The sequence below is a fragment of the Struthio camelus genome, chromosome 20 (genome assembly GCF_040807025.1).
Source record: "Struthio camelus isolate bStrCam1 chromosome 20, bStrCam1.hap1, whole genome shotgun sequence".
Taxonomy (NCBI): Eukaryota; Metazoa; Chordata; class Aves; order Struthioniformes; family Struthionidae; genus Struthio; species Struthio camelus.
In genome coordinates this window covers 7,862,826-7,884,005 of record NC_090961.1, presented here as the reverse complement: position 1 = coordinate 7,884,005, position 21,180 = coordinate 7,862,826, and the positions used below count along the sequence as shown (strand labels likewise).

Sequence of the window (21,180 nt, the reverse complement as noted above, 5' to 3'; positions counted from 1 at the left end):
TCAACTTCAAAAATCTTCAGGGGACGAAGCAATCAAGTGAGCCTCAGCAGCTCTGGTGGCTGGTTAAATCAATAAAGGGTGATTGGGAGTGGGAAGCAAAGGTACAGTAAATGGTAGGAAACTCTGACCTCAATTTCAGCTCGCTGTGGCTTGTCCTTGAAACTCCAAGTGTGGAATCTAGTTGCTTCCCCCCCATATTTTTCCATCACAATGAATGTTTATATGCTTGTTTTTTCCTAAACTATTTGGGATAGGCAGAGACTTCCAGTAGAATATTCCAAATACCAACAGAGTATTCATTTCAGTATGTGTTTATCATAAAAATCCCTATAAAATATGCATCTGACACATCTGCTCCTTGTCTGTGCCAGTCACTACTGACCTCACCAGCAAAGCTGAGATTTACTATGATTGCAAATATAGCTACAGTACAACTAAGTAGATTCTTTTCCATCTTGAGTGCTAACAGCTAAGCATTTGTATTTGGGACTTACACGTCGTGCAGAATGATAGCTCAGTTCCAAAAGCAAAATCCTTATTAGTGGCAGTAATACAAGCAGTAGGAAGATCACAGTTCAATTTTGTTCCGATCCTTCATGGAATTTGCAGGGTTGTCAGTTGGCAAAAGCTATTTATATAAAAATAGCAAAACTGGATGTGGAATTTTTGAGGGAGTACGACTGGAATGTGTCATTTTGAGTTTTTTTCTGACAGCAGAAAGGCACCAACTTTAGGTACATTTTTTAGAGTTATAAAATGGAAATAAGTCCTGTTAATTGAATGCATCCTTTAATTTTTGAAACTCATACATACTGTAGCAGAAGAAAGGTCATTTAATTTTATTCCAGATTTCCTGTTTGAATGTTAATGAATCAAGTGTGTACAAGTCCTGGATAAAAGAACCTGAAACCTCCGTATATGTATGAGAAGAACAGGAACAATTCTCAATACTGACAGGCTAAATGAAATTACCATCTGTCTGCCAATATGAATATTTGTACAGCACTAACAGTACAACACTTACTTGAAAATAAAATCAGTGCTTGGCTGAAAAGTTTGAGCTTGAATGCACCTAAGATGAGGTGTCTGATCTTGTATTTGGACAACTGAAAAACAGATCCTGGTTATTATTATTTTTGTACAGCTGCTTTTAATAGCTTCAGAGGGAATTGTTGATGTTGAACTTCTCTTCAAATCATGCCACTTAGATACTCGAGCATACAAATCTCGGCCAGGGTCCTTGGCCTGAATGGTGATAATCCAAAGACAAGCAATGAGTCCAAAAAAGACCAGTTACAGGCAAACAAATATGGTGATGCCTTTGGCAGACTTCAGTGGCCAACCTGCTGGTCACAGGTCTGCGTCTGAGGCTCCTGCAGGCCACGTGGTGACACGGGGTCTTGACAACGGCTGCTGCCTTCCACCTTCTGCGTCTTCAGTTTGTTTTCTTTCCCCCTTCCAGGGTCCGGCAGGAGTCCGCGGTGCGCCAGGGATAAGAGGGATGAAAGGCCGCAGGGTAAGCGCTTTCTATGAACTCTTACCTCTCTCTTCTTTCAGCCGGCTGAAGAGCAATCTGGTAGAGTAGTTCCCAGGTGTGAAGATGAGCAGCAGTGGGGCCAGCACCTATGCAGTCGGTTTTCTGCTGCATAGGACGGCTGCGCTTATCGAAGCAAGTCTTACCAGGAACATGAATGCAAGTCATGTGCATGGGCAGAGGCGGGTGTCCAAGCATAGCGTGTCTGGGAGAGATATCCAGGTTGTGTTTTCCAGCCAGATGCAGTGTCAAACAGGTGTTATGGGCACTTCTGGTGAGGGTGATGAAGATTTAGTCTGATGAAGGTGGATCTGAGCTGGGGAAAGGGATGTAGGTAGAAGACTAGAAAAGGTGCCTTTGTTGCAAAGAGACAGAGAGCAGCTGAGAGGCTGAAGTGTTGTGATTTAACTGGAGGCAGCTAAAGCAGGAAATGTTACGCCAAGAAACAGAATTAAGAGCTGAAGCAGAAGCAATGGCGCTAACAGACAGCCTACTCTTCCCATGTCTGCCATTTCCGTCTCACTGGATGTTGTACCTTTTGGCAAAGTTCTGCAGGCTTGTGGGAAAGGTGGGTTTTTGCGTAGTGGATGGAGCAAATTACAGCAGGTCCTGTGTCCTCCCACGTGTTTGTCCAGCTGGTAACACAAGGCCTTGATTTTATCTCTAGGTTTAAACAGTACCACACTGCTAAAGTATGTGTGAATCCTCATTCTGCCTTGAGACGACAGGCCCCCAGCCTGGCACTGACTCATGATATTAGCTAGCATCACTTACAGCACTACAAGTATATGGTATTTCACAGGCATCCTGTGTCAGTTAATGTGCAGTTCTTCCTGCTCTGAGTGACAGCTGATGTTAGAATTACCACTAGACCTGCCAAAGCTGCTTACTTTTCTGGCTGTGATATCCAATCCATATCCCACTGAGCTCCTCGATCTTCTTCCTTCTTCAACAGGACATTGACTGCAAGATCATCTCTGCAGCTTTGGGTTGTTTCCGCTTGCACAGCTGGTTTACAAAGTAGTAATAGCAAGTGCATATGGGTTCTGCTGAAGGCCTCAGCGACAATATATTTTGCCTTTCTCCCTCCAAGGATCTTATGAGATTCATTTCCATGTTTCATTTTCAAAGATGTAGGCTGGACTAAACTAATTTTACCCACCCCCAGTCTACATTTCTACAACAACTCCTGCTTGTTGTGGACAGCTAAGGTTTACATATGTTTTTCTATACTAGAGCTAATGCTCTCTTCAAATAGTTGGGACTGGGCAAAAGGAAATGGAATAACCAACTAGAAAGCTTCATAACCACAGAGTTATGTACCCTGGAACTGTTTTAGGCTTTAAAAGCACAGCTAGAAGGACACCAAAAACATCCAAGCCTGGCAGATGCATATCAGGATCCAGCTTTTAACTCGTAGCTAGGGAAAAACAGCTTCCTTGCCATTTTTCCCTTTGGTGGGAAGGCCCATGGCTATCACTCTCCAGCTCTGCTCTCTGAAGCTCCCCTGGAGACCTGAGATTTCTCTGTGTTACACAGCAGCAATTAATTGAGCAGTTTGGGATATCCATGAGCATGACGGATGAGAAACTGGAGATGCTCTTTCACAGGAAACTTTGAGTGAACTGGGAAAATATCTCAAGGTAAAACTACAGCACAGAGCTGAATGGGAAATGCCTTCCGAATGAGTCCCAGGCTCCCTAACTGTGTGGGTTCTCAGAGAGGTGGGTCCTTGGAGAATATCAGATAACTTCTGCCAGTGCCTTTAATGTATGCAGTGACAGAGTCGCAGTCCCAGCACTGCCTTTTCCCATCTGCCAGCATGGGATGCGAGCTGCGTCCCCTGGCACCAAGCCTGTCCTTCCAGCAGGCGGCCATGTGCAACGGTGGGATTTGACTCCTGGGTTGTATGAGATTCACTCACACAAATCCTCTTTGGCTTCTTACATCTGCATTGGCCTACAGTCCCTGAGCCACAAGGAGAGTACAGCTGACTGGGACGTTTTCAGCTCCACTCATACTGTCAGGACTGATGAAGGAGATAGATACTTATTTTCACACTAGGTGAAATACCAAGAGCAAAGGTGGATTCAGCTCCTGAGAAAGGAAGTTGGCTGGCACAGCAGGGACCTGCCTTTAGGTATAGCCAGAGAGAAGGTGCCAATCCCTCAGGAGCAATCCCAGAGGACACCAGCTCTCACTAGTGCTGTCCATCCCCGAGGTGACATGCCACATGTTAGAGAAGTTCAGCTCAGCAGCCTTGGATGGCGTTTCCTCTCCAGGTATTGAGTGCAGCACACTGTGCACCATTCATTTCCCCTGCACGTTCCTGCAGCGAGGAAGCCCAGACTTCCCACACATCCAAGCCCCCAAAACTGGAAATGGAGTGGTTTCTCTATTCCAGCTGGCTGCAGACCCCTGCAAGAAGTCACACTAGGAAGTGCAGAGCATGGAGACTGAACAGGACCAGTGCCTCATGAGGAGATTGCGTTAAGGTCTTGATCTTGGCCTAAGGACATCAGTACCAGCAAGGAGGTGAGCCTCTGTTGGCTGGCATTGAACAGCTGGATCAGCTACCAGTGCCCTTCGTTGCTCCTGCCTTTCAAACCCACTGCCAAACCATCGTGTGGCAGATTTTGGTAATGGACGAGATGTGCACCAGTCAGTGCCTTTGGGAACCCTAGTGATTCAATCTTCACAGAATTTGCAAGGCAAACAGACAGACATCCTTTTAATAAACCCAGCAAAGTGGGTATATATCCTTGCTCTGTAATTCTAGAGACTTCAGTAAATCTAGTGTAGGAAGGCTGGTATTGTAAGGACCATCACAGCTCCTGCCTGGAGTTCTTGTTTCTATATCTCTCTCTTGCATTTTCTTTCTCTCTCTCTCTCTCTCCTGTCAGAAGCTTTTCTAGACACGTGGAATTCTTTTTTTTTGCTTAGTTTGTCGGCTGTTCAGGCTCTTGGTTTTCTCAGGATGGGGAAATGATTCCCCAACTGTAATTTCAGACATTACCCTTTGCACCATTCTGTCTATCCCAGTTTACAAAAGAGATCTGATTCAATTCAGAGTGGAAACATTAATGCAGGCTCCACCAGGTGTTTGTGGATTCCATGAGCTATGTTTGTGGATGTTTCGTTAAAGTAATTTCACTTTTGAAGAAAACGTAAATAGCAAATATGGTTTTGATTGCACAGAACAATGGATTATTTTGGGGGTCTGTATTTAAGATGTGACAGCTTTTGTGTTGTCAAGATATAAGTATAAATTTTAAGAAGAAAATGCTTTAAAAATTGTAACTTTCTTTTCAGTCATGACGAGACTTTTGTTCCTTCCCATGCTCATCAAACTGATACTGAGCAGTCTTTGGGCACCAATGGAGTTTTCCCCTGTCCTCTTTCCGAAGGACAGGAAACTTGGACATGTGAACCCAGGCTTGTTTCTCTTCATCCCTGTTCAGCGTAGCACTTAGTCATGGGCTTAACATTCAGCTGATGTCAGTTATGCACGTACTTAAACCTAATTTTTAACTGAATCAAGGTTTAAATTTGGAGACAGCTGATGCTGCCAGTGCCTTACCCTGTGCCAGTTCTCCCTCTCTCTGCACAGGCTGCCCCCACGCAGAAAGCCCGCAAGCTGGTTTTCCACCAAAGTGTTTGAAAGGATCTTCCTTGGAGAGAAGGCAGGGAGATCCCTGTCCCCGACGGCAGCAGCACCGCTGGCAGAAGACCATGGGGAGAGCTTTGGATTGCTTCTGGTTGGAAACATGACTCTATTTACATTCTCTAGTACTCTTTGACTTGTGTTGGCGGAGTGCAGCACATCACTGAAGGCACTGTGATTGATGGACAGTATTGCCGAGGGCTCTTGCACCCAGGCAAAGCCGGTGGGAGATGTGGGAGCGATGAGCCTCCAGATGTTTGGCAGCTTTTATGAAGGTGCCTTTCTTCAAAAAGGCTGGCTCTTATCCAAACCTATTGCTACTTCACAGCTTCCCTGAGTCTGCTTTGCTCAAAACAGTCTTCTCAGCGACAGCCTCCAAGTCTGTGACTTACTGAAGACTCTTCCTCACACCATCAGTCCTACCTCCCAGACACTCCCAGGACAGTGTCAGGGAAAACAAATCGTACTTTGCAAATGAATCATCAGAGCAGAGCGTTCATAATATATTCAAAAAGCTCATTTCTATTAATCAGCTCCTTGCAGCAGGAACAGACCTGGCCTCCAGCATCCCCAACATAAGCTCAGCCCAGATGCTGACCGAGAATCCCCACAGGAGGCTAAATATCCACTGGAGCCATGACTGTACAACGCACCTCGCAAAGCCCCACCTGAAAGCTTTCTGACAATCCTGTCCTGCCCTTCTGGCCAGGTGTTGTCAATATTCCCGGGCTTTTATCCTCTCGCTGGAAGGGGTGCCGTGAACTGACTCAGGTGACTCAGAGGAGCTTTTCAAAGCCCTGAGCATATTTCTCTCTTCCACTGTGCCGCTCAGTCATCAAGCTCTTGCATTAACTGTTTCCCAAGCAGAGCCTGCAAGACAAGATAATGTGCGCACATGTGCAGTGCCAGCCTTCTGCCATTCTATCTGGGCGCAGGACCACTGCCGGTCTGACACAAGATGTGGTGCTTTGCAGCCTCACTGACTGCAAGGATTTGTAAGCTCGAGGAATTTGTGAAGTGGTGTTATCTAAGCATACCTGAAATTAGTTGCTTATGCCAGGATGGTTGAGAGGTTGTTCATGGAGAAAAAGCGGAAGTGTATTGTTTTGCTCCCAGGGATCTTTCTGGTTGGCTGAAAAAGCATTAGAAGTGTTTAAGGAAAAGTTAGCTACAGCTCTGTAAGATCTTTGAGGTAGGTGAGTGTATTGGAAGGGAGGATCCCTTAAACTCCTTTAAGCAAAGGAAATGACTTTGATTTCCCTTGCCCCATGTGTTGGATCATTTGGGTTACCTCTATGCAGTCTCCATAGGATGTCCTTCCTTCTTAGACATCTCCAGAGGAGAAACCCATATTAGGACTTTAAATTCAGATACTGAAACCTCAGATCGAATGTCTGAATCCATTTGACTGGGTCATGTGTTGGACGTGCCAAAAGGGCAAGGATGCAGCCAGCAGCAGAGGTGACATTCAAGATCTGTTCTCTTCCCATTCGTGTGCTGTGCCTACAGCTGGTCAGGTCTCCCCACTTCGGTCAGTGTTTGCTTTCTATTCAGCCGGACTGTGATAGTGAAATATCAATACTTGGATCAAGGGGTAAGGAAGACGCTTTGGGTTTCTAGAAAGGAGCTCCTGACTGTGTGTGCTCCTGGTATTTCAGGGGTTGTCACTCTCCCTCTGAACTCTGTGTCCTGTATCCATTTCAACAGGAGAAGACGCAGCACTGCTTTGTCGAAACACCTCACGGACCATTTAGCTCTATTCTGCGGCACTGTTATCTGTGTTAGCATTAGGGAATGTCTCTCCTGACTTATAGGAACCAGCAATAAACCTGAGCTGCATAGCCTGGAGCTGAATTCCCCATGTCTGTGAGATGACGATGTTCACATCTAGCCAACATTGTAACTTTGTTTAGTCTAGGATTGCTGATAGTGCTGTGCAGTAGTGGAGGTCTCTGAGGGTAATGTTGTCTAGGCCTATGTATTTGCCAGTTTTGCTGCACTGTGACCTGTTTTTCTACTGTTCCTGGAGCCTTCATTTAAAAGAGACTAATGATTATAGGGGCAGAACATGACTGCAGGTGAGACTTGCAAGAACTTACACTGGCTTTCTAGCTCAGTGAGGACCCATGCACGGATTACAGAGAGAAACGTGCCCACATAAGGCACTGAAACTAGAATTAAGAAAATGCAGGAGCGTGATGGTGCAGGGCTTTGCACAGCCTTGAGGGTCTCTCTTTGTGTGGCCTTGGGCAAGTTACCCTGAGATGGACATAGCAATGCCTTTGAGCTACGTGTTCGTGTCCAGCTTGAATGAAGCAGTTAAGCAGGTTCTCAAATGCTCCATCAGCCACGAACCTGTAATTCTCTGTGCCTTGGCTGCCCGTGCACACAGGGGAGGTCGGATCTTGATTTAACCCTCCTTTATTCCTGTTTACATTGTAAAGCTTCTCAGAGCTTGCCCTGTTTGTACAGCCCTGGCCCAGCGGGACCTCTTCTGAGCTGTGTAACTGCCTTATAAACACTAACAGAAACTAAAGAAACGCTTCCTTCTCTGTTTCAGGGACCTCTAGAGATGCTGACAGAGGTGATTGATAAAACCATGTTCTTTCACCACAGCCTCCTTCTCCCCCTCTTCAGATGGGTCTCTGCTGTGGGTGCCCTTAGCGGGGCAGTCCCTGAGAGGACTCTGCACACTTGCCCTGCTCCCTTGCCCCTGCTCCATGCAGGCATGCCCGGCCCGTCACTCGATCTGGAAGCCCCCAGGAGTCCAGGGGTGTCAGGGGAGCTGCGCTTAGCTGGGCCAACAAGGCCAAGATCCCAGGTCTGCAGGAGGGACGCGTCGGGTTATGCATCGCAGTGGCTGGCATGGGATGCTCCCTGGAGCGCCGCCAGGACCTCACTTGCTCGTCTCTTAACTGTCTTTGTCAGTAAAAGAGAGTTTAAAAGATTTAACTAATTGGCTAAGTGTAGCCTCTCCTGTCAGGGTGAATTAGGGGAAGGCTTTATTCTGGGTTTTGGCCCAGGAGGCTGGGGAAGATGAAGCTTTTGCAACATGCATTTGTGAACACAGGGTTGCTTTCTCCTTCTTTAGGTCAGCTGCTGATGAGATGTGCTGTGATGGGATTAGCCAGGGGACCGCTGTGAAGTGGGGTTGCCCTGGCAGATCCTGCGATGCTGGTGACAGGGCTCTGCTGGAAGAAACAAGGATACTCTAAACGCTGCCCAGCCAGCCCTGACAGGCCAAGCCGCAGGGAGTCGCAGCCTTCGCCGCTCTTGCTGCCTCCACCCAGTCCCAAGAGACCTAGCACTGTTTCCTAGGCTGGCAAAGGGGCTGGACAGGGGAGACAGGGTGCATGACGGGTCTGGAGGGGCTGTGCCTTGCCTTTCCACACCTGGGCTCCGATGTGCCCCTCTAATGAGCCCTCATGCTAGAGAAGAGTTGTGGTTCCTCATGTTACAAGGCTGTGTTCAGCCTGACCCTGTTGTCACACATTGTAGTTGCTGTTGTGAAATAGTTGTGATGTCCACTCTAGTCCAGGAAGAGAGTCCAGGGACTGCCCAGCCAGAGTGGCTCTTTGAACTGACCCATTCTTTTTCAGGGTTTGCTTCTACGCAGTAACTACCCCCATGGGGAGCCTGCCGCCTGCCTTTCTTACACAGATGTGCTAGAAAGGTCTCCTGGTGTGCCGTGGTGGAAGGCATTCCCAGCGCTGGTGAATTTGCACACGCACGTGCCCCTTCACTTCACCAGCACTATCCATCCTGGGACGGAGACCTCTACCTGGGTCATCACAGCCATTTTCATGTCCTGCTTCCCTTCGATCCCTGCTCTCTCCTCCTGCAACACAAGGGCCAAGCTATTGAATCCTTCCCTTCTGCACCAGTTCGTGACAAGCAGGTCACTCCATCATCTCGGACAGTAAAGACGTAATTGCACAAATATCTGAACAGCTGAGGGAGGGAACAGTTTGTTTTCCTTGGCCATAGCAGGGATGACAAGAAGTTGCAGGATTCAGTCACATCCAGGGAGATTTCTGAAGAGGTGTTATGAAAAGCTTCAGGCAACACAAGATGCCACAAGTTGCCTGGGAGGAGGTGGACTGTCCTTTGCTGTTTGTTTTCAGAGCAGGTTGGCCATGCATCTGTCAGCAAAGATGTAGGTAGCTCTGATCCTACCTCAGGGCTGAGCAGGGGGCCAGCTGAGCCCAATTCCAGCCATGGCTTTCAGTGGCGGCGTGCCTTCCTGCTGTGCCGGTGCCATGCACGTGCTGACACTCCGCTTCTCCTTGGGCAGCCCGATGCCCAGCTCGGGCGGGTCTCTGTAGTGCTTTTGCTTGGTTGCTGGGTCTCCGAGATGCCACAGACAGGTCCTGAAACTCCTCCGAGTGCTGTTCTCCCACTACTCTCATTTACAGAGCTGTCTGGGTTGAAGCCGTCAGCAGTCCAGTTTTTAAATGACCTGCTGTTTTGCATCGTTGTTCTTTGAGGTTTATAGGGGTGTTGATTAACAAAACCTTACTGGTCTTTACTGCTCTCTGGTTTAGTGGCCAGCATGAGCTGGGGCATTTAGGATTTCAGGCTGGTGAGAGCAGCCATTATGTTAGTGTAGCAAAGCGTCGATCCGTGTAACACCCCATTTGGTTGTGCTGTTCCTGTCTGGTGCACAGTCCCTTTCTGTCCATCTGTCTTGGAGACCAGGCTGAACATTCTTCAGCACTGTGTCTTATTGGCATGCAATACAGGCTATTTCATCTCTGGTATGCTCAGTGGCACAAGGTTTTGCCAAGCGCAGTAGAAGTTTTTGCATTATGTTATATTGACAGTGTTCGTCTACTGTAATAATTTGGCTGTTTTTCCTGTACATTTTCTGCTGTTACACTGCCTTTCTTTGTGAGTCTCCCTCTTTGCCTGTCGTAGTGGAGCTGCTTTTCTAATGCACTGGCTCCCTAACCCTGTTATTACTTTTGGCACTCAGTGTGCATCCCGATTAAGCACATTGGCTCCTGTTTTCTCTATTTCCACATTGGCCTGCTCTCTGAATTCCTCTTACCATTACATTCTAGCACTGCTCTGGATTATTATTTGTTATTTATATTGCAGTAGCGCCTAAGAGTCCCAACTGAGATCGTGGCCTGATTATGGACATGATGTGCGTTAATACAGCCTCCTAATATGCCCTTTTTCTACTGATTCGTTTCTCCTAACTGTGGCTCTGTTTGTTGTCTGTCAGTGTCACAGATCGGTTCCTGGGGTTCAAACACCGCAGAGGAGTCTGTGTTCAGCACCTTTGAGACTAGTTTGAAAGCTAAGACACACAGTTACCCACTCTTCAAGACCAGGCTCTCCTCGCCTGTCACCCTCTGGAAGAACAAGCATGTCCTTTCCTTGAGGATCCCTGAGCTGTGCCATGAGGTGCTCAGTTTTAGCTGTTCAGGGCCGGAGTCACTTGCTGCCTGGAGTCCTGGTGACTCAGCTAGCAGAATTGTGCCGTGCCGGTCCTGTCCACCTCGTGAGGCTCTCGTGCCTGTCAGACGCATGCAGGCACCCAGGTGCAGATGCCTGGCACATGACCATGCTTGCCAATGTGGCATGGCCGGTTGCACTCCTCTCCGGCATGCATATGCATGAGCACCTGGTCTGATTCATAGCAGCAGCCAGCTCCTTAAATAGCAGGTAACTGTAACTGAAGGCCTGCCAGGAAATCTCTGCAGCTCTCTGGGAGCAGCTTGGGGCCCCGGACGGTGGTTAACGTGCTGTATGGCGGGGGGGCTGTGTGCCTTTCTGTGTAGCTTGTACTTTTTTCATCTTGATCGTGACCATGAGACAGCATGGTATGTCAAGAGTTAAGGGTAGGGGTAGCTGGAAAAGCTGTGTCTATACGAATTAAGTTGGATACCACTAGGGCTAAAACTGTGAGTCTATGCATTGCAAAACTGTTGCCATTTAAGATCTGAAAACAAGGCTGTTCCTGGCCTACCTTTCTCCTCTGGCTTTGGTTTAGGGCTGGTGGTTGCTTAAACAGGAATAAAAAGGTACTTAGGTGCTGCATGCTGGTAAACGTTAAGAATTGAAACAGTACAAAACACAGTAATACTCCATTGAGCATAGAAGGCTTAACCTAGGTGAAGAACAGAGGCATCCGACTTCAACTTCTTGGAGCCACAGCCACCTTCCCCTGCTTGCAGAACCCTAATGTCCCGGGGGGCAGGATTACAAGGCCAGCCAAGGTGGTTGAGGCTGGAGCCGTCACCAAGCAGGGCTCCCATCACCCATCTCCTTGTGCGAACCACACTCTTCACTGGATGAGAGGAGCATGATGGGTCACCAGGGCAGGAGGTTTGGGAGCCAGGCAGAGAGCTAATGCCCGCTGGGGAGGTGGAAAGTGTCAGGCTGCAGCAGGGAAGCTAGTATCCCTCCCTGCAACCAAACCCAGGCTGCACTGCACAAGAGATGCCCCTGCTGCTTGCACTGGTAAGGGACTCTTCCCTCTCCTCCCCCTTTCTTATTTTTGCCTCTCTTTTGCCTTTTCCCAGGGTGCCAGGGGGCCTGATGGACCAGTAGGCGAGCCAGGGTCACGAGGTGTCAAGGTGAGTGCCAGCAGATGGCCAGGTTGGCTGACACTGCTCATAGCTCTGTTGTAAAACACCCTGGACAGGATCATGGTCACGTCCTTCTTGAGGAGCAGGGGATGCTCAACAGCTCCACAAGAACTAGGCACCAGCAGCAAGTCCATTGTGCAGCGGGAGCAGAACTTGTCCACACAGGCATCAGGACCTTTGCTGCTGAGATCTAGACCCCCGAACATAGAGGCACTCCACAAATGTCAGTGAGCTTCTGCTCAAGTAATAGGGTCCACCACAGGAAAGGGAGTAGCTTAGCTGGCATCAAGTGCCCTAACTGTTATCTCTGAATCTAGCACAGAAATGATACCAATTTAACACATCCGGTAAAACATTACCCTACCAAATGCATCTCTGTGCTGATGTACTTCATGTCAGTTAGATTAGGATGGGAAAAAAAAACACCTGACACGAGTTGTCTGATTTGGAAAAGGCCTGGCAGATAGATCTGAACAGATGTCTGCTCCATGGCAGGCTCTGGGATGGGTAGGTGGAGGAATTGGACCCTTGTCCTACCACTGAACGTTGCCAGGCTCCATGTCTCCTCCCTGCACACATATCCCTATGAATGCAATTTGAATGGGGAATCTGCCTTTTTTGTGCCCTGTCAGGCAAGGCTGTGCTGAGTCTCTTGAGATTCCCAGCTTCCTCCAAAGTAGCGTTTACTGAAAAACCCTTAGGTCTTAAAGCCCATCCCCCAGACTCCCCACTGATTGGGGTGTTCTTCAGGGCAGGATGCTGGGCATTTGGCCCCTCGAAAGCTGCAGGGAATCGGAGGAGACTTTTAACACAAAGACTACGTACTTCTCAAGTGCAAGTGCAGGGAGGCTGGGGCAGAAGAGCACCGTCTCCATCAGTACAGTTCATGCTCCTGCCAATGTGTCTTTGTCCTTTTTGCTTCCAGGGCCGTCCAGGGGAGCCAGGCAAACTGGGGCCGGATGGGCTGCAGGTATGTCCCATGTGAGAGCTGGTGCCTGCCAAAGCTGGCATGGTGTCACACCCCTCTGTGGGTACCCACACGCACATGGGGCCCAGGAAATTGCAGCTTCTCACAGCCACAGTGACACAGGTGTCTCAGCACATTCCCAGGTGCTAATCACTGTAACTGTGTGTTTACAGGGGAAGATAGGAGAGACTGGGGAGACAGGATCACGTGGCTTCCCAGTAAGTGTTCATCACTTCAGCTTCCTTTTGTAACCTTGGCTTCAAGGTTAAGTTTTGGGTCCTGGTCCAGCAGGAGAGGCTTGGACATAGTCTCACAGTTCAAGCTATGGGGCCACCCCTCTCCTCCACTTACTGGAGTATTTGCAATGCATGTTACATGCTGAGAGGCATGAAAGATTACTACAGGGTTGGAGGTGACCTTGGTGTGTTTAATTTTTTCCAGGGTATCCAAGGACCTTCCGGACCCCCAGGAGCGAAAGGGGCTCCAGGCGACCCGGCAAGTGTCCTGTCACTCTGTTCATCTGTCCCCCCCCACACACACAGGCAGACACTTCATTTTTATCCCTGTCTAGCTCTCCCCCTCTATCCATTCCCATTCCCAGCATCTCTGTCCCTGCCAATTCCAGCATGGTCAGAGATGTGAAAGACTTGGCTAGAGTCCTAGCAGACATGAGGAAAGAAAAGGGCAGACTCCTGGAAAGCAAAACGAGGCCATGGATCAAGCAGGGAGAGGGTAGGATGCAGCCTGGGCTGTACTTCTGAAGGGAAGAAAGGAAAGAAGGGCAAGGTTAGGTCTGGGAGAGGGTTAGGTGTAACAGGAGGAGTTGGGCTGGGCTGGCAGGGAGAGCTGAAGAGGGAGCAGGACAGAGGCTGATGGAGTCAGAACTGAGCCAGCAGGTCTGGGGAAAGCTCTAGGAGATGAAGGCACAGACCTGAAGGAGGGTCAGTAAGACCATCTGAGCAGGAAAAAGTGGCCATCTCCTGCTCTCTGTGTCTGTGGGGACTGACCTGGACTGTGAGGGGAGAGGATAGATCAGATATTATTTTTAAGTTACAAGCTGCAATTGTTTCAGGTTGGAGCTAGCAAGATCGAGGGCCTTCTGAGCTGTTGTTTGCCTCTTAAGGTGCATCCTCGTCTCTGTATCTCACTGACTGTCCTTTGCATGCTGTGTGGGTCTGCTGTGACGTGGGAGGGAAGCGGTATTTCATCTTACAGGCCATGGAAGTGATAGCCTTTCAGAAACGAAAACAGTTGTATGAAAAGAGTCTTGTGTCTCTGTTTTTCAGGGACCGCAAGGACCACAGGGGCCGCCAGGACCTTTGGGAGAAATCGGGCATAAGGTAGGTCTGATCTTTGCTCCCATTTCTTCTCCGCTCTCACCATGAGCGGCAGGACAGGAGGGATGAGTAAGCGTGCAGAGGCACATCCTTCCGCACCCCAGGGGCACGAGCAGGAAGGATTTCCCATGGGTAAACCTCCAAAGCAAACAGCGAAAATTAGAAATTTGAGCCTTGTTTTCATCAAAGGCAGACCATAGAAACCCAGCTGGCAAATGGGCAGACCCATCTCCGTAACAAGAGAAACATTTCGAAGCTGCCTACACTCTAACAAGCACGTCACAGGCCCCCCGATGTGCCAGAGACCACATTTCCATACCACTATACAGAGTCAGGTCACAAATGCAGCAGCAGTTCAGACTGCAAACTGGTCTTTTCTCTCCCACTCCTAGCTGGTCCCGTTCTGATCAGATACAGTTTTGTCAGCCAGCTCGGATTGCTGTGGCCAGTGGAAGTCCATCACAGGTTGCTGTGGCCAGTGGAGGAGGCTCAGAGAAACACTTTTGCTGCTGGCTCGTGCGTTTTGAATTGTCGTTGCCATGAAGCAAAGGCACAAACACACCATAACCAACGGCAGGAGTGGCATTCAAATGGTGCCCCAGTGGACTGCAGGAGATGCCTCCATGGGTTCTCCCTGACTCTTCTGCAGTCTCAGGTTGATTCAGGACTCTTATGGTCCTGATCAAATCTACCAGTTCTCATGCAGCTCCTTTCCCTAGGTCCTTACCTGTTACATAGTCGTGATGTTTCACTTGGTTGTGAAAACAGCGACGAAGGTGCCTTTTAATATAGTTTGCTTCAAAGTGTATGAGTCACGAAAGTTTCCATTCTCATGGCTGCTAGACTGGATGGGGCAAGCTCTCAGCGTGGTAAACCACACTGGGGAGCTGGAAGGCTGTTACTGAGCCTCTTTGGATGTTGCCAACCAAGAAAGCACAGAGCTTTATTCAAGTCTGTCCCTCCTCCAGGAGCCTTTCTCTGCACTGGCACCACTGGAGAAACCAAAGCAAGATCCTTTGCTTTCACTGGAGTGTGAATTTTCTCATTGCCTGACTTGACCACTTGCTGGTAAACCCAGCACGCACCCTGCTCCCTCCTCAGCCTGAATGCATTTCAGCAAGCTAGGAACTGGCTTTATTCCGTGGGCAGCTGGGTGCTCCCATGACAACGTGCTCTATTTCCTTTTTTCTTAGTTGCAGAAAGTTGCAAATAAGCCACTCAAATCCTGTCAAGACAAACTTTGCTGTCCCATCTTTGATCTTGTTTTACAGATTCTCATTCCCCATCCTTTCCTGGAGGTGGTAGAAGATGTACAAAGATTAAAGCTCAATTTATTGTGGTACACCCAAAGGTGTTTAACAAAAGTGACCCTGCTATTGCAAGCCTGGCAGCAGCAGGGCACCTACTAAGAATGGTCTGCAAGGTCATTCGTTCATCTTCCCTCTTCCCACCTTATTTCCCATAATTTTCCAGGTCAGGCACCCGTTTGTGGCTGTCTGGGGGACACTGGGTCCCCTAGATGTGTTAGGGTATATGCTCAGTTAGACAGGACCGCGTTATCTTGTCAGCTAGCCACTTTCATTCAGCTAAGTACAGCCTGGTGACCAGCTTGGGTGGCGGGTTTCTGATCCCAGCCCAGTTCTTGGTGCTAGGATGTTTGCTGGCCTCTTAGGAAACAATCAGAGGAGAGCAAGAGCACAGCTGAACAGTTTTGTTACCCAGTGTATTAGCCAGCCTGCTGAACCCTTGTGAGTGGCTTTCAAATCTAATCATATCCCTCTTCCCGTCTTTCCTAACTAGTGCCAGCGCTGCTCCCCAGCCTGGTTACCAGCCTTAGAAAGCAGAGGGCCTGGGAGGAGTTAGAGAGAGCTGGCTTGGCAGAGGAGGCCAGGAGGTTGCAGCAGGCTTGGGGAAAGGGGAGGCGTGAGAGATGAGCGCAGTCCTCGCAGGAACAGGACACCAGGGGTCCGTGACCTCTTCGATGCTGCGTACCCTGAGCCAGCTCCAGGGAGGTAATTACATTGCAGCCAGGGCTCTGCTCTCCCAGGAGTGCTCTGCTAAAGGAATTATGTCTTTGATCTTACTTTCTACTTGGTTACAATGGGGTTTTTCACTATCTCTTTTTTTTTTTTTTTTCTTCAGGGACCGCCTGGCTCAATGGGACAACCTGGCCTTGCAGGTGAACCTGGCATGAAGGTAAGAAAAACCTGTAGTGCAATTGCTCTGTCAGAGCAGGGAGAAATAATAGCCACTTCTGTTCCTGCCAGGAGAGGGTAACCTTGCGGGTTCACCCTCCAGCAGCCAGAGCAGACAGTGTAATCAACAAAGATCAAGTTTAAATAAAAAAAAAAAAAGCAGGTTAACTTTAAGCCCTTGGTTATAAATTCCTGACCCCCATCTCCGAGCCCGAGGGGGATGTTGTCGGTGTGGGGAGTAGCACCGTTCCAGGGCTCTCCTGCCTCCAGAGCTGGAGAAGGGCTTTGACAATGAAGCTCGATTCTTTCCCAGATGTGAAATCTGAGCAGTGAAGGGAGTCCTTGAGACCCAGAGATCTGGCAGCTTCTAGTTTGAAATAAGAAGGGTCTTGGGAAGGTCCCAAGTGTAAAAATACCCTCAGACAAGGTCCTGCCGCAGTTTCCAAGCCTCAACTACCTGAGGTCTGAACTCCCCTGATGGTTATTGGGGGGAAGGTGCTCTGCTCCGGAGTCATGAATGCACCTTCTTGTCCACATGGAAAGGCCTGTAAAAAAAACATCTCTTTGTTTGAATAAGATCCCTGTGCTGAGCAGCTCAGAGGGGTTTTTTCATTTTATTTTGTGCCCCTCTCTGCTTCGTTTGAAGGATCGCTCCTGTGTGGAGAGCCTTTGAACAGACTGTATTTGGGGATTAAATGCAATTTCCTCTTTGCTGTTCTTCGCTCCCCACCCCCACCCCAGTCCTTGGCCGTGTTTACCTTGGCAAATCTTCTGACACTTCACTGGAGCTACTGTGTCTCTGGCATCCTGATACTGTGTTAGTGTTTCGGCTCCCGTGCTCCTGGCTGCCCCTCGGCGCCTTCGCTGCCTTGCCCGGGAACAGCACGCCATGGATTTGCGCCGGGCATCCTCGGGCCCTCAGCGAGAGCTCTCCTCCGGCTCCCGTGGGAGCAGGAGGGATCGGTGCAGCGTCCGCTGCTGAGCCTCATGGAGCAGGACCGCTGTCCGCAGCCAAGTGCAGCTCTGATGGAGCACCGGGGAGGCGTTGCAGAGCCTCCAGAGTTTGGTGTGAAATGCAGAGGGCAGAAAGGAAGGAGAGAGCAGTTTCTGGCAGTGCAGAAGTCCCTTTACCCGCTGTCAGTGCAACGTGTCCTTGCTGGGGAGTCAGAGAATGAGACTCTCTTGCTGGCTCCTGCTCCTAAACTGGGAGGTGCTGGGACATGCTGGGGTTGTTCTGAGCAATCATCACTTGCAGGCATGTTTGCTGCAGGGTGAGATGTGTGGATAGGTCAGACTTTCTCCTCCTTCTGCCTCTGTTGCTGCGTTTTTTGTGCTCTGCTAAAAAGCAGTTAGTTTGGAGAGGCACGCCCAGAGGGTAACTGCCCCCTGCCCCTTGCACCCCCAGCAGTAAATCACAGCCTTGCAGCCTTTCACGAAGGGGCATTTGTCTGCCAGCTCCAGATGTCTTCAGCTCACTCGTTTCTGTGCTGTGCAGGATTCAGGTTCTTCTCTGCCTGCCTCCGTCAGGCTGGGCCTCAAAGAGCTGTTGGCTCTCTTCTTCCTGGCTCTGGTCGTGTACGTGTTGCAGTGCTGCGTTGCACCCTGGCATTGCTGCCTTTCCTGCTAAAGGGCGATGCTGAGAGAACGTCCTTTGGCTCATCAACTGCAGGCATCAGCCACCACTCCTTGATCCTCTGTCCTGTTGGGTATCATTGCAATAGAGCCTCTGAGGTGCACGCTGGCCGACAGAGACTGCTCCGTAAGCAGAAGGGCTGGTGATGCCGACTTGTCCCTTGGGTCCCCCTTGCAGACTGAAGTGAAGGTGTTTGAGAAAAGAAAAGGGAAAGTCAAAAGGAGGGGGTGAAATGGGAAGTGCTCTGTACTCACTAGCCATCAGCAAACAGTTTGTCTGCATGTCTGTGGTTCGTTCTTTTTAGGGTGATCCTGGACAGTTGGGAGTCCCTGGAGAGCAAGGCCTCATAGGTCAAAGAGTGAGTACAGTCCCCTTCTGGTTGCACTCTCTGCTAGATTGCTTCCTCCAGATGCTGTGTTCCCCGTTCACCCACAAACTGGGCAAAGAAGCCCTGTTCTGGGAGTCCTGTAACCCTTCTGTCCCTTGTTTCTTCTCTGTCATGGTGGAAATACCTTCCTGGCAGAGTCTGTGAGTTTGAGCTCACCAAAGTACACGAGCCTTTCTGATGCTGCAGAGCTGGTGGCTATCAGCCCCAGTCAGTCATCTGGATGTGCAGCTGGAAATTAAAGGTCACAGGGACCTCTGAAAATAGTTCAAGGGAAGATCTCGATATCCTGGCCATTTTCTCTCAATAGAAACAGTTGTGCGGGAGCTACCAATGAGAAAGGAAGGCTCCTCGCTGCCCAGCCTGCCTGCACCAGCTGCTTGGCAAAGTGCTTTGACGGCTTGGAGTATGAAAGGGGCAGTGTGGAAACAGGCCCGTTCTGTTTGCACGCTGTGCGCGACCTGGGAGCGTGCAGCCTTCCAGGGGCAGGAGAACGCTCAGGCAGAGGGCTGGCATCAACCCGGGGAACACTGGCTGCACTGTGCATGCGTGGGAGGGAGCCAAGCAGGGGATGAATGCATGGATTGACGCCAGCAATGGCTCTTGTCCCTTCTCAGGACTAAAGTCAGTTGTCAGAGCAGGATGGGGAAGCCCCAGGTTAAATGAATACAGACTGAATCCCCTTTTCAACCCAGGGAAAGAGGTCTTTCCGCAGGCCGGTGGTGGGGTCTGTGGAGGAGAAAATATGGCTCAAAATAAAGCAAGAGGCTGCACTCTTTGCTTGCTCCAGGAAGAGCTCGTTCAGTGTAAAGGGGCAGACAGGATGTGTGTCCTCAAACAGGCCGACCCGCGCAGAGCCTGTCTGCCCCAAACGGCAGCGTTGGCTCCACCTGCCCCAAGGGCATCAGCACGGAGGTGCCACCTGGGGCTCCCATCGCTGCAGCACGACTCTGCTGCTCTGCAACGCGCCGGCTGCCAAGAGCACAGAAACAAAAGGAAGTTTGGACACAGCCTTATGTCTGTTTGCCTCTCTGTCTTGCAGGGAGAATCAGGGCTGGAAGGGGACAGCGGACTGCCTGGGCCGGATGGTGTTAAGGTAAACCTTAATGGTGTGCCTAATTTCAGCCGTCGCGCACCCTCTGTGCACTCAGGGCCATAGTGTTCCCGTGGGCAGGAAGCTGGGGGCGTTTGAAGCCAAGGGGGGTTATCGGGATTATTGCATCTGTGCAATAAGCCTCTGCCCTGCTCCCCTTGCCAGGCAGGATGCAACCCCAGCATCACCTTTAGGGGCATGGGAGGGTTGGGGGGTCCAGGCTGGACCAGCAGTTTAGCTCCTCCTGAGTATTTCTGTTTCATCTTGCTGAGCCTCCCGTTCTCCACTTTTGCTAAGGGTTTTGACCCAGTGCCTGTTGCTACCCTTAGCTGAGAAGCCTTTGAGCCTGTCTCCGCCCTCCCACCATCAGATGCCTCTGGCCAGACTGTTTATCCGTTCTGTAAACAGCCTGTAGTGGGAAGGAGCTAACGGTGACACGTGTCCCAGGCTGTGTTCAGGCAGGATCCCACGGACGCTTGCAGCCTGCCTGCAGCCTCACCGCAGCCGTTTGCAGCTCGGTGCTGCGTTCACAGTTAGAGAGCCCAGCCAGGCTGGGTTATTTTAGTTGGGCTTTTTCTCCTCTCTGTGTCTCAGTGGTTAGAGCCACCCCCGTGCTGGCTCCCAGCAGCTTTTACATCCCTCATCGTGCATCCTATAAAGATTTAATCTGTAACCTAGTCTTTAGGAATGGCCCTGCTTGCTTCCCTGGTCACGCAACCCAAGGCTCTTCAGATTTCTCCCATGCCCTGGAGATGCCGTCTTTAGCCAGAGATTATCTTGGTCCTTTCAAAGGGCACAGTCTGAAATCCCCATCGCAGGGTCTTCTACCCCCTTTAATCCCAGTCTTGGCCCCTCCCTGCCAGCCGACGGTAGCGTTTGCTAGTACCAGTAACGTGCTAACACAGGTGGCCTTGCTCCCTCTGACCTGAGTCACCTGCGCAGAGGTGGGACCCACCACCTTGGCCACTCAAGCTCCGTAAAAGGCTTTCCCTGCCCTAAAGAATCACTCATCAGGTTTTTGCTCAGAGAACTGAGACTCACCCGGGGACTAAGTTCAATGCACGCTACCTTCAGTCCTTTTATTACCTATTTATGCCTGTTAAAACCGCTGCTTCTCACACCAGAGCAGTGTGCTCGGCAAGCAGTAGTCACAGCACGGCTGCGGGGGTGATGAATTTTTTCCACTGCCTTGTTCCTCCTGTGATCTCTCCTGCTTATTGTGCATTTTAGCTGATCCATTTTTCCGTAGATCAAATCTTTCTTTTCTCTGCTCTTTTTCTGTTATTGTTATTCCTTTCAAAATTGAATTAGGTTTTGCTTGTTTTTGGAGCAGTAATTTCTAGGACCATTTTTGTTCCTTTAGGGATCACATCTCACCGAGTCTGCCTGGCATGGAGAGAGGCCTGGCACGGCTTGCAGTTCCACTTCTCTGTTGATAGCTGCAACCTTGGGAAATTTGGGATCCAGCAGGGTCTGTGGCAGGCAAGGCATTCTGATGCAAAGTTGTCCCTTGTCTGTTATCCCCTCGCTTCTCAGATTTATGCGATAATTTATCTTGAAATAAGAACTAAGGATTTTTTTCTTCTGCAAGTTCACATATTGTCAAGTTTAAGCTGGGTAAAGCTTTGCTTTTTACAAAGGACTCCTCATGTTTCACTCCTCTACCCACATTTTTGGCGTGTGATCAGGTCTCCAAAAAGGTCAAGTTCTTCAAAGTCTAGTTTCCAACAATTTGTCTGGTTTATTTGAGTTTGCTGATTAAATTTCCAACTA

The 21,180-nt window shown here is 49.7% G+C and overlaps 1 protein-coding gene across 3 annotated transcripts in view; it reads left to right on the top strand.

Moving 5' to 3' along the window:
• Positions 1–21,180, top strand: part of COL27A1 (collagen type XXVII alpha 1 chain) — a 167,247-nt gene that overhangs the window by 106,840 nt on the left and 39,227 nt on the right. For 2 of the 3 annotated variants that reach the window (XM_009666966.2, XM_009666964.2), the window contains 9 exons: positions 1,463–1,516; positions 11,732–11,785; positions 12,723–12,767; positions 12,938–12,982; positions 13,206–13,259; positions 14,051–14,104; positions 16,244–16,297; positions 18,234–18,287; positions 19,357–19,410. In XM_009666966.2, the coding sequence (XP_009665261.2) occupies positions 1,463–1,516; positions 11,732–11,785; positions 12,723–12,767; positions 12,938–12,982; positions 13,206–13,259; positions 14,051–14,104; positions 16,244–16,297; positions 18,234–18,287; positions 19,357–19,410 (468 nt within the window). Of the gene's footprint in view, positions 1–1,462; positions 1,517–11,731; positions 11,786–12,722; positions 12,768–12,937; positions 12,983–13,205; positions 13,260–14,050; positions 14,105–16,243; positions 16,298–18,233; positions 18,288–19,356; positions 19,411–20,770; positions 20,879–21,180 lie in introns of all 3 variants that reach the window. The other variant, XM_009666965.2, reaches the window with a different exon arrangement.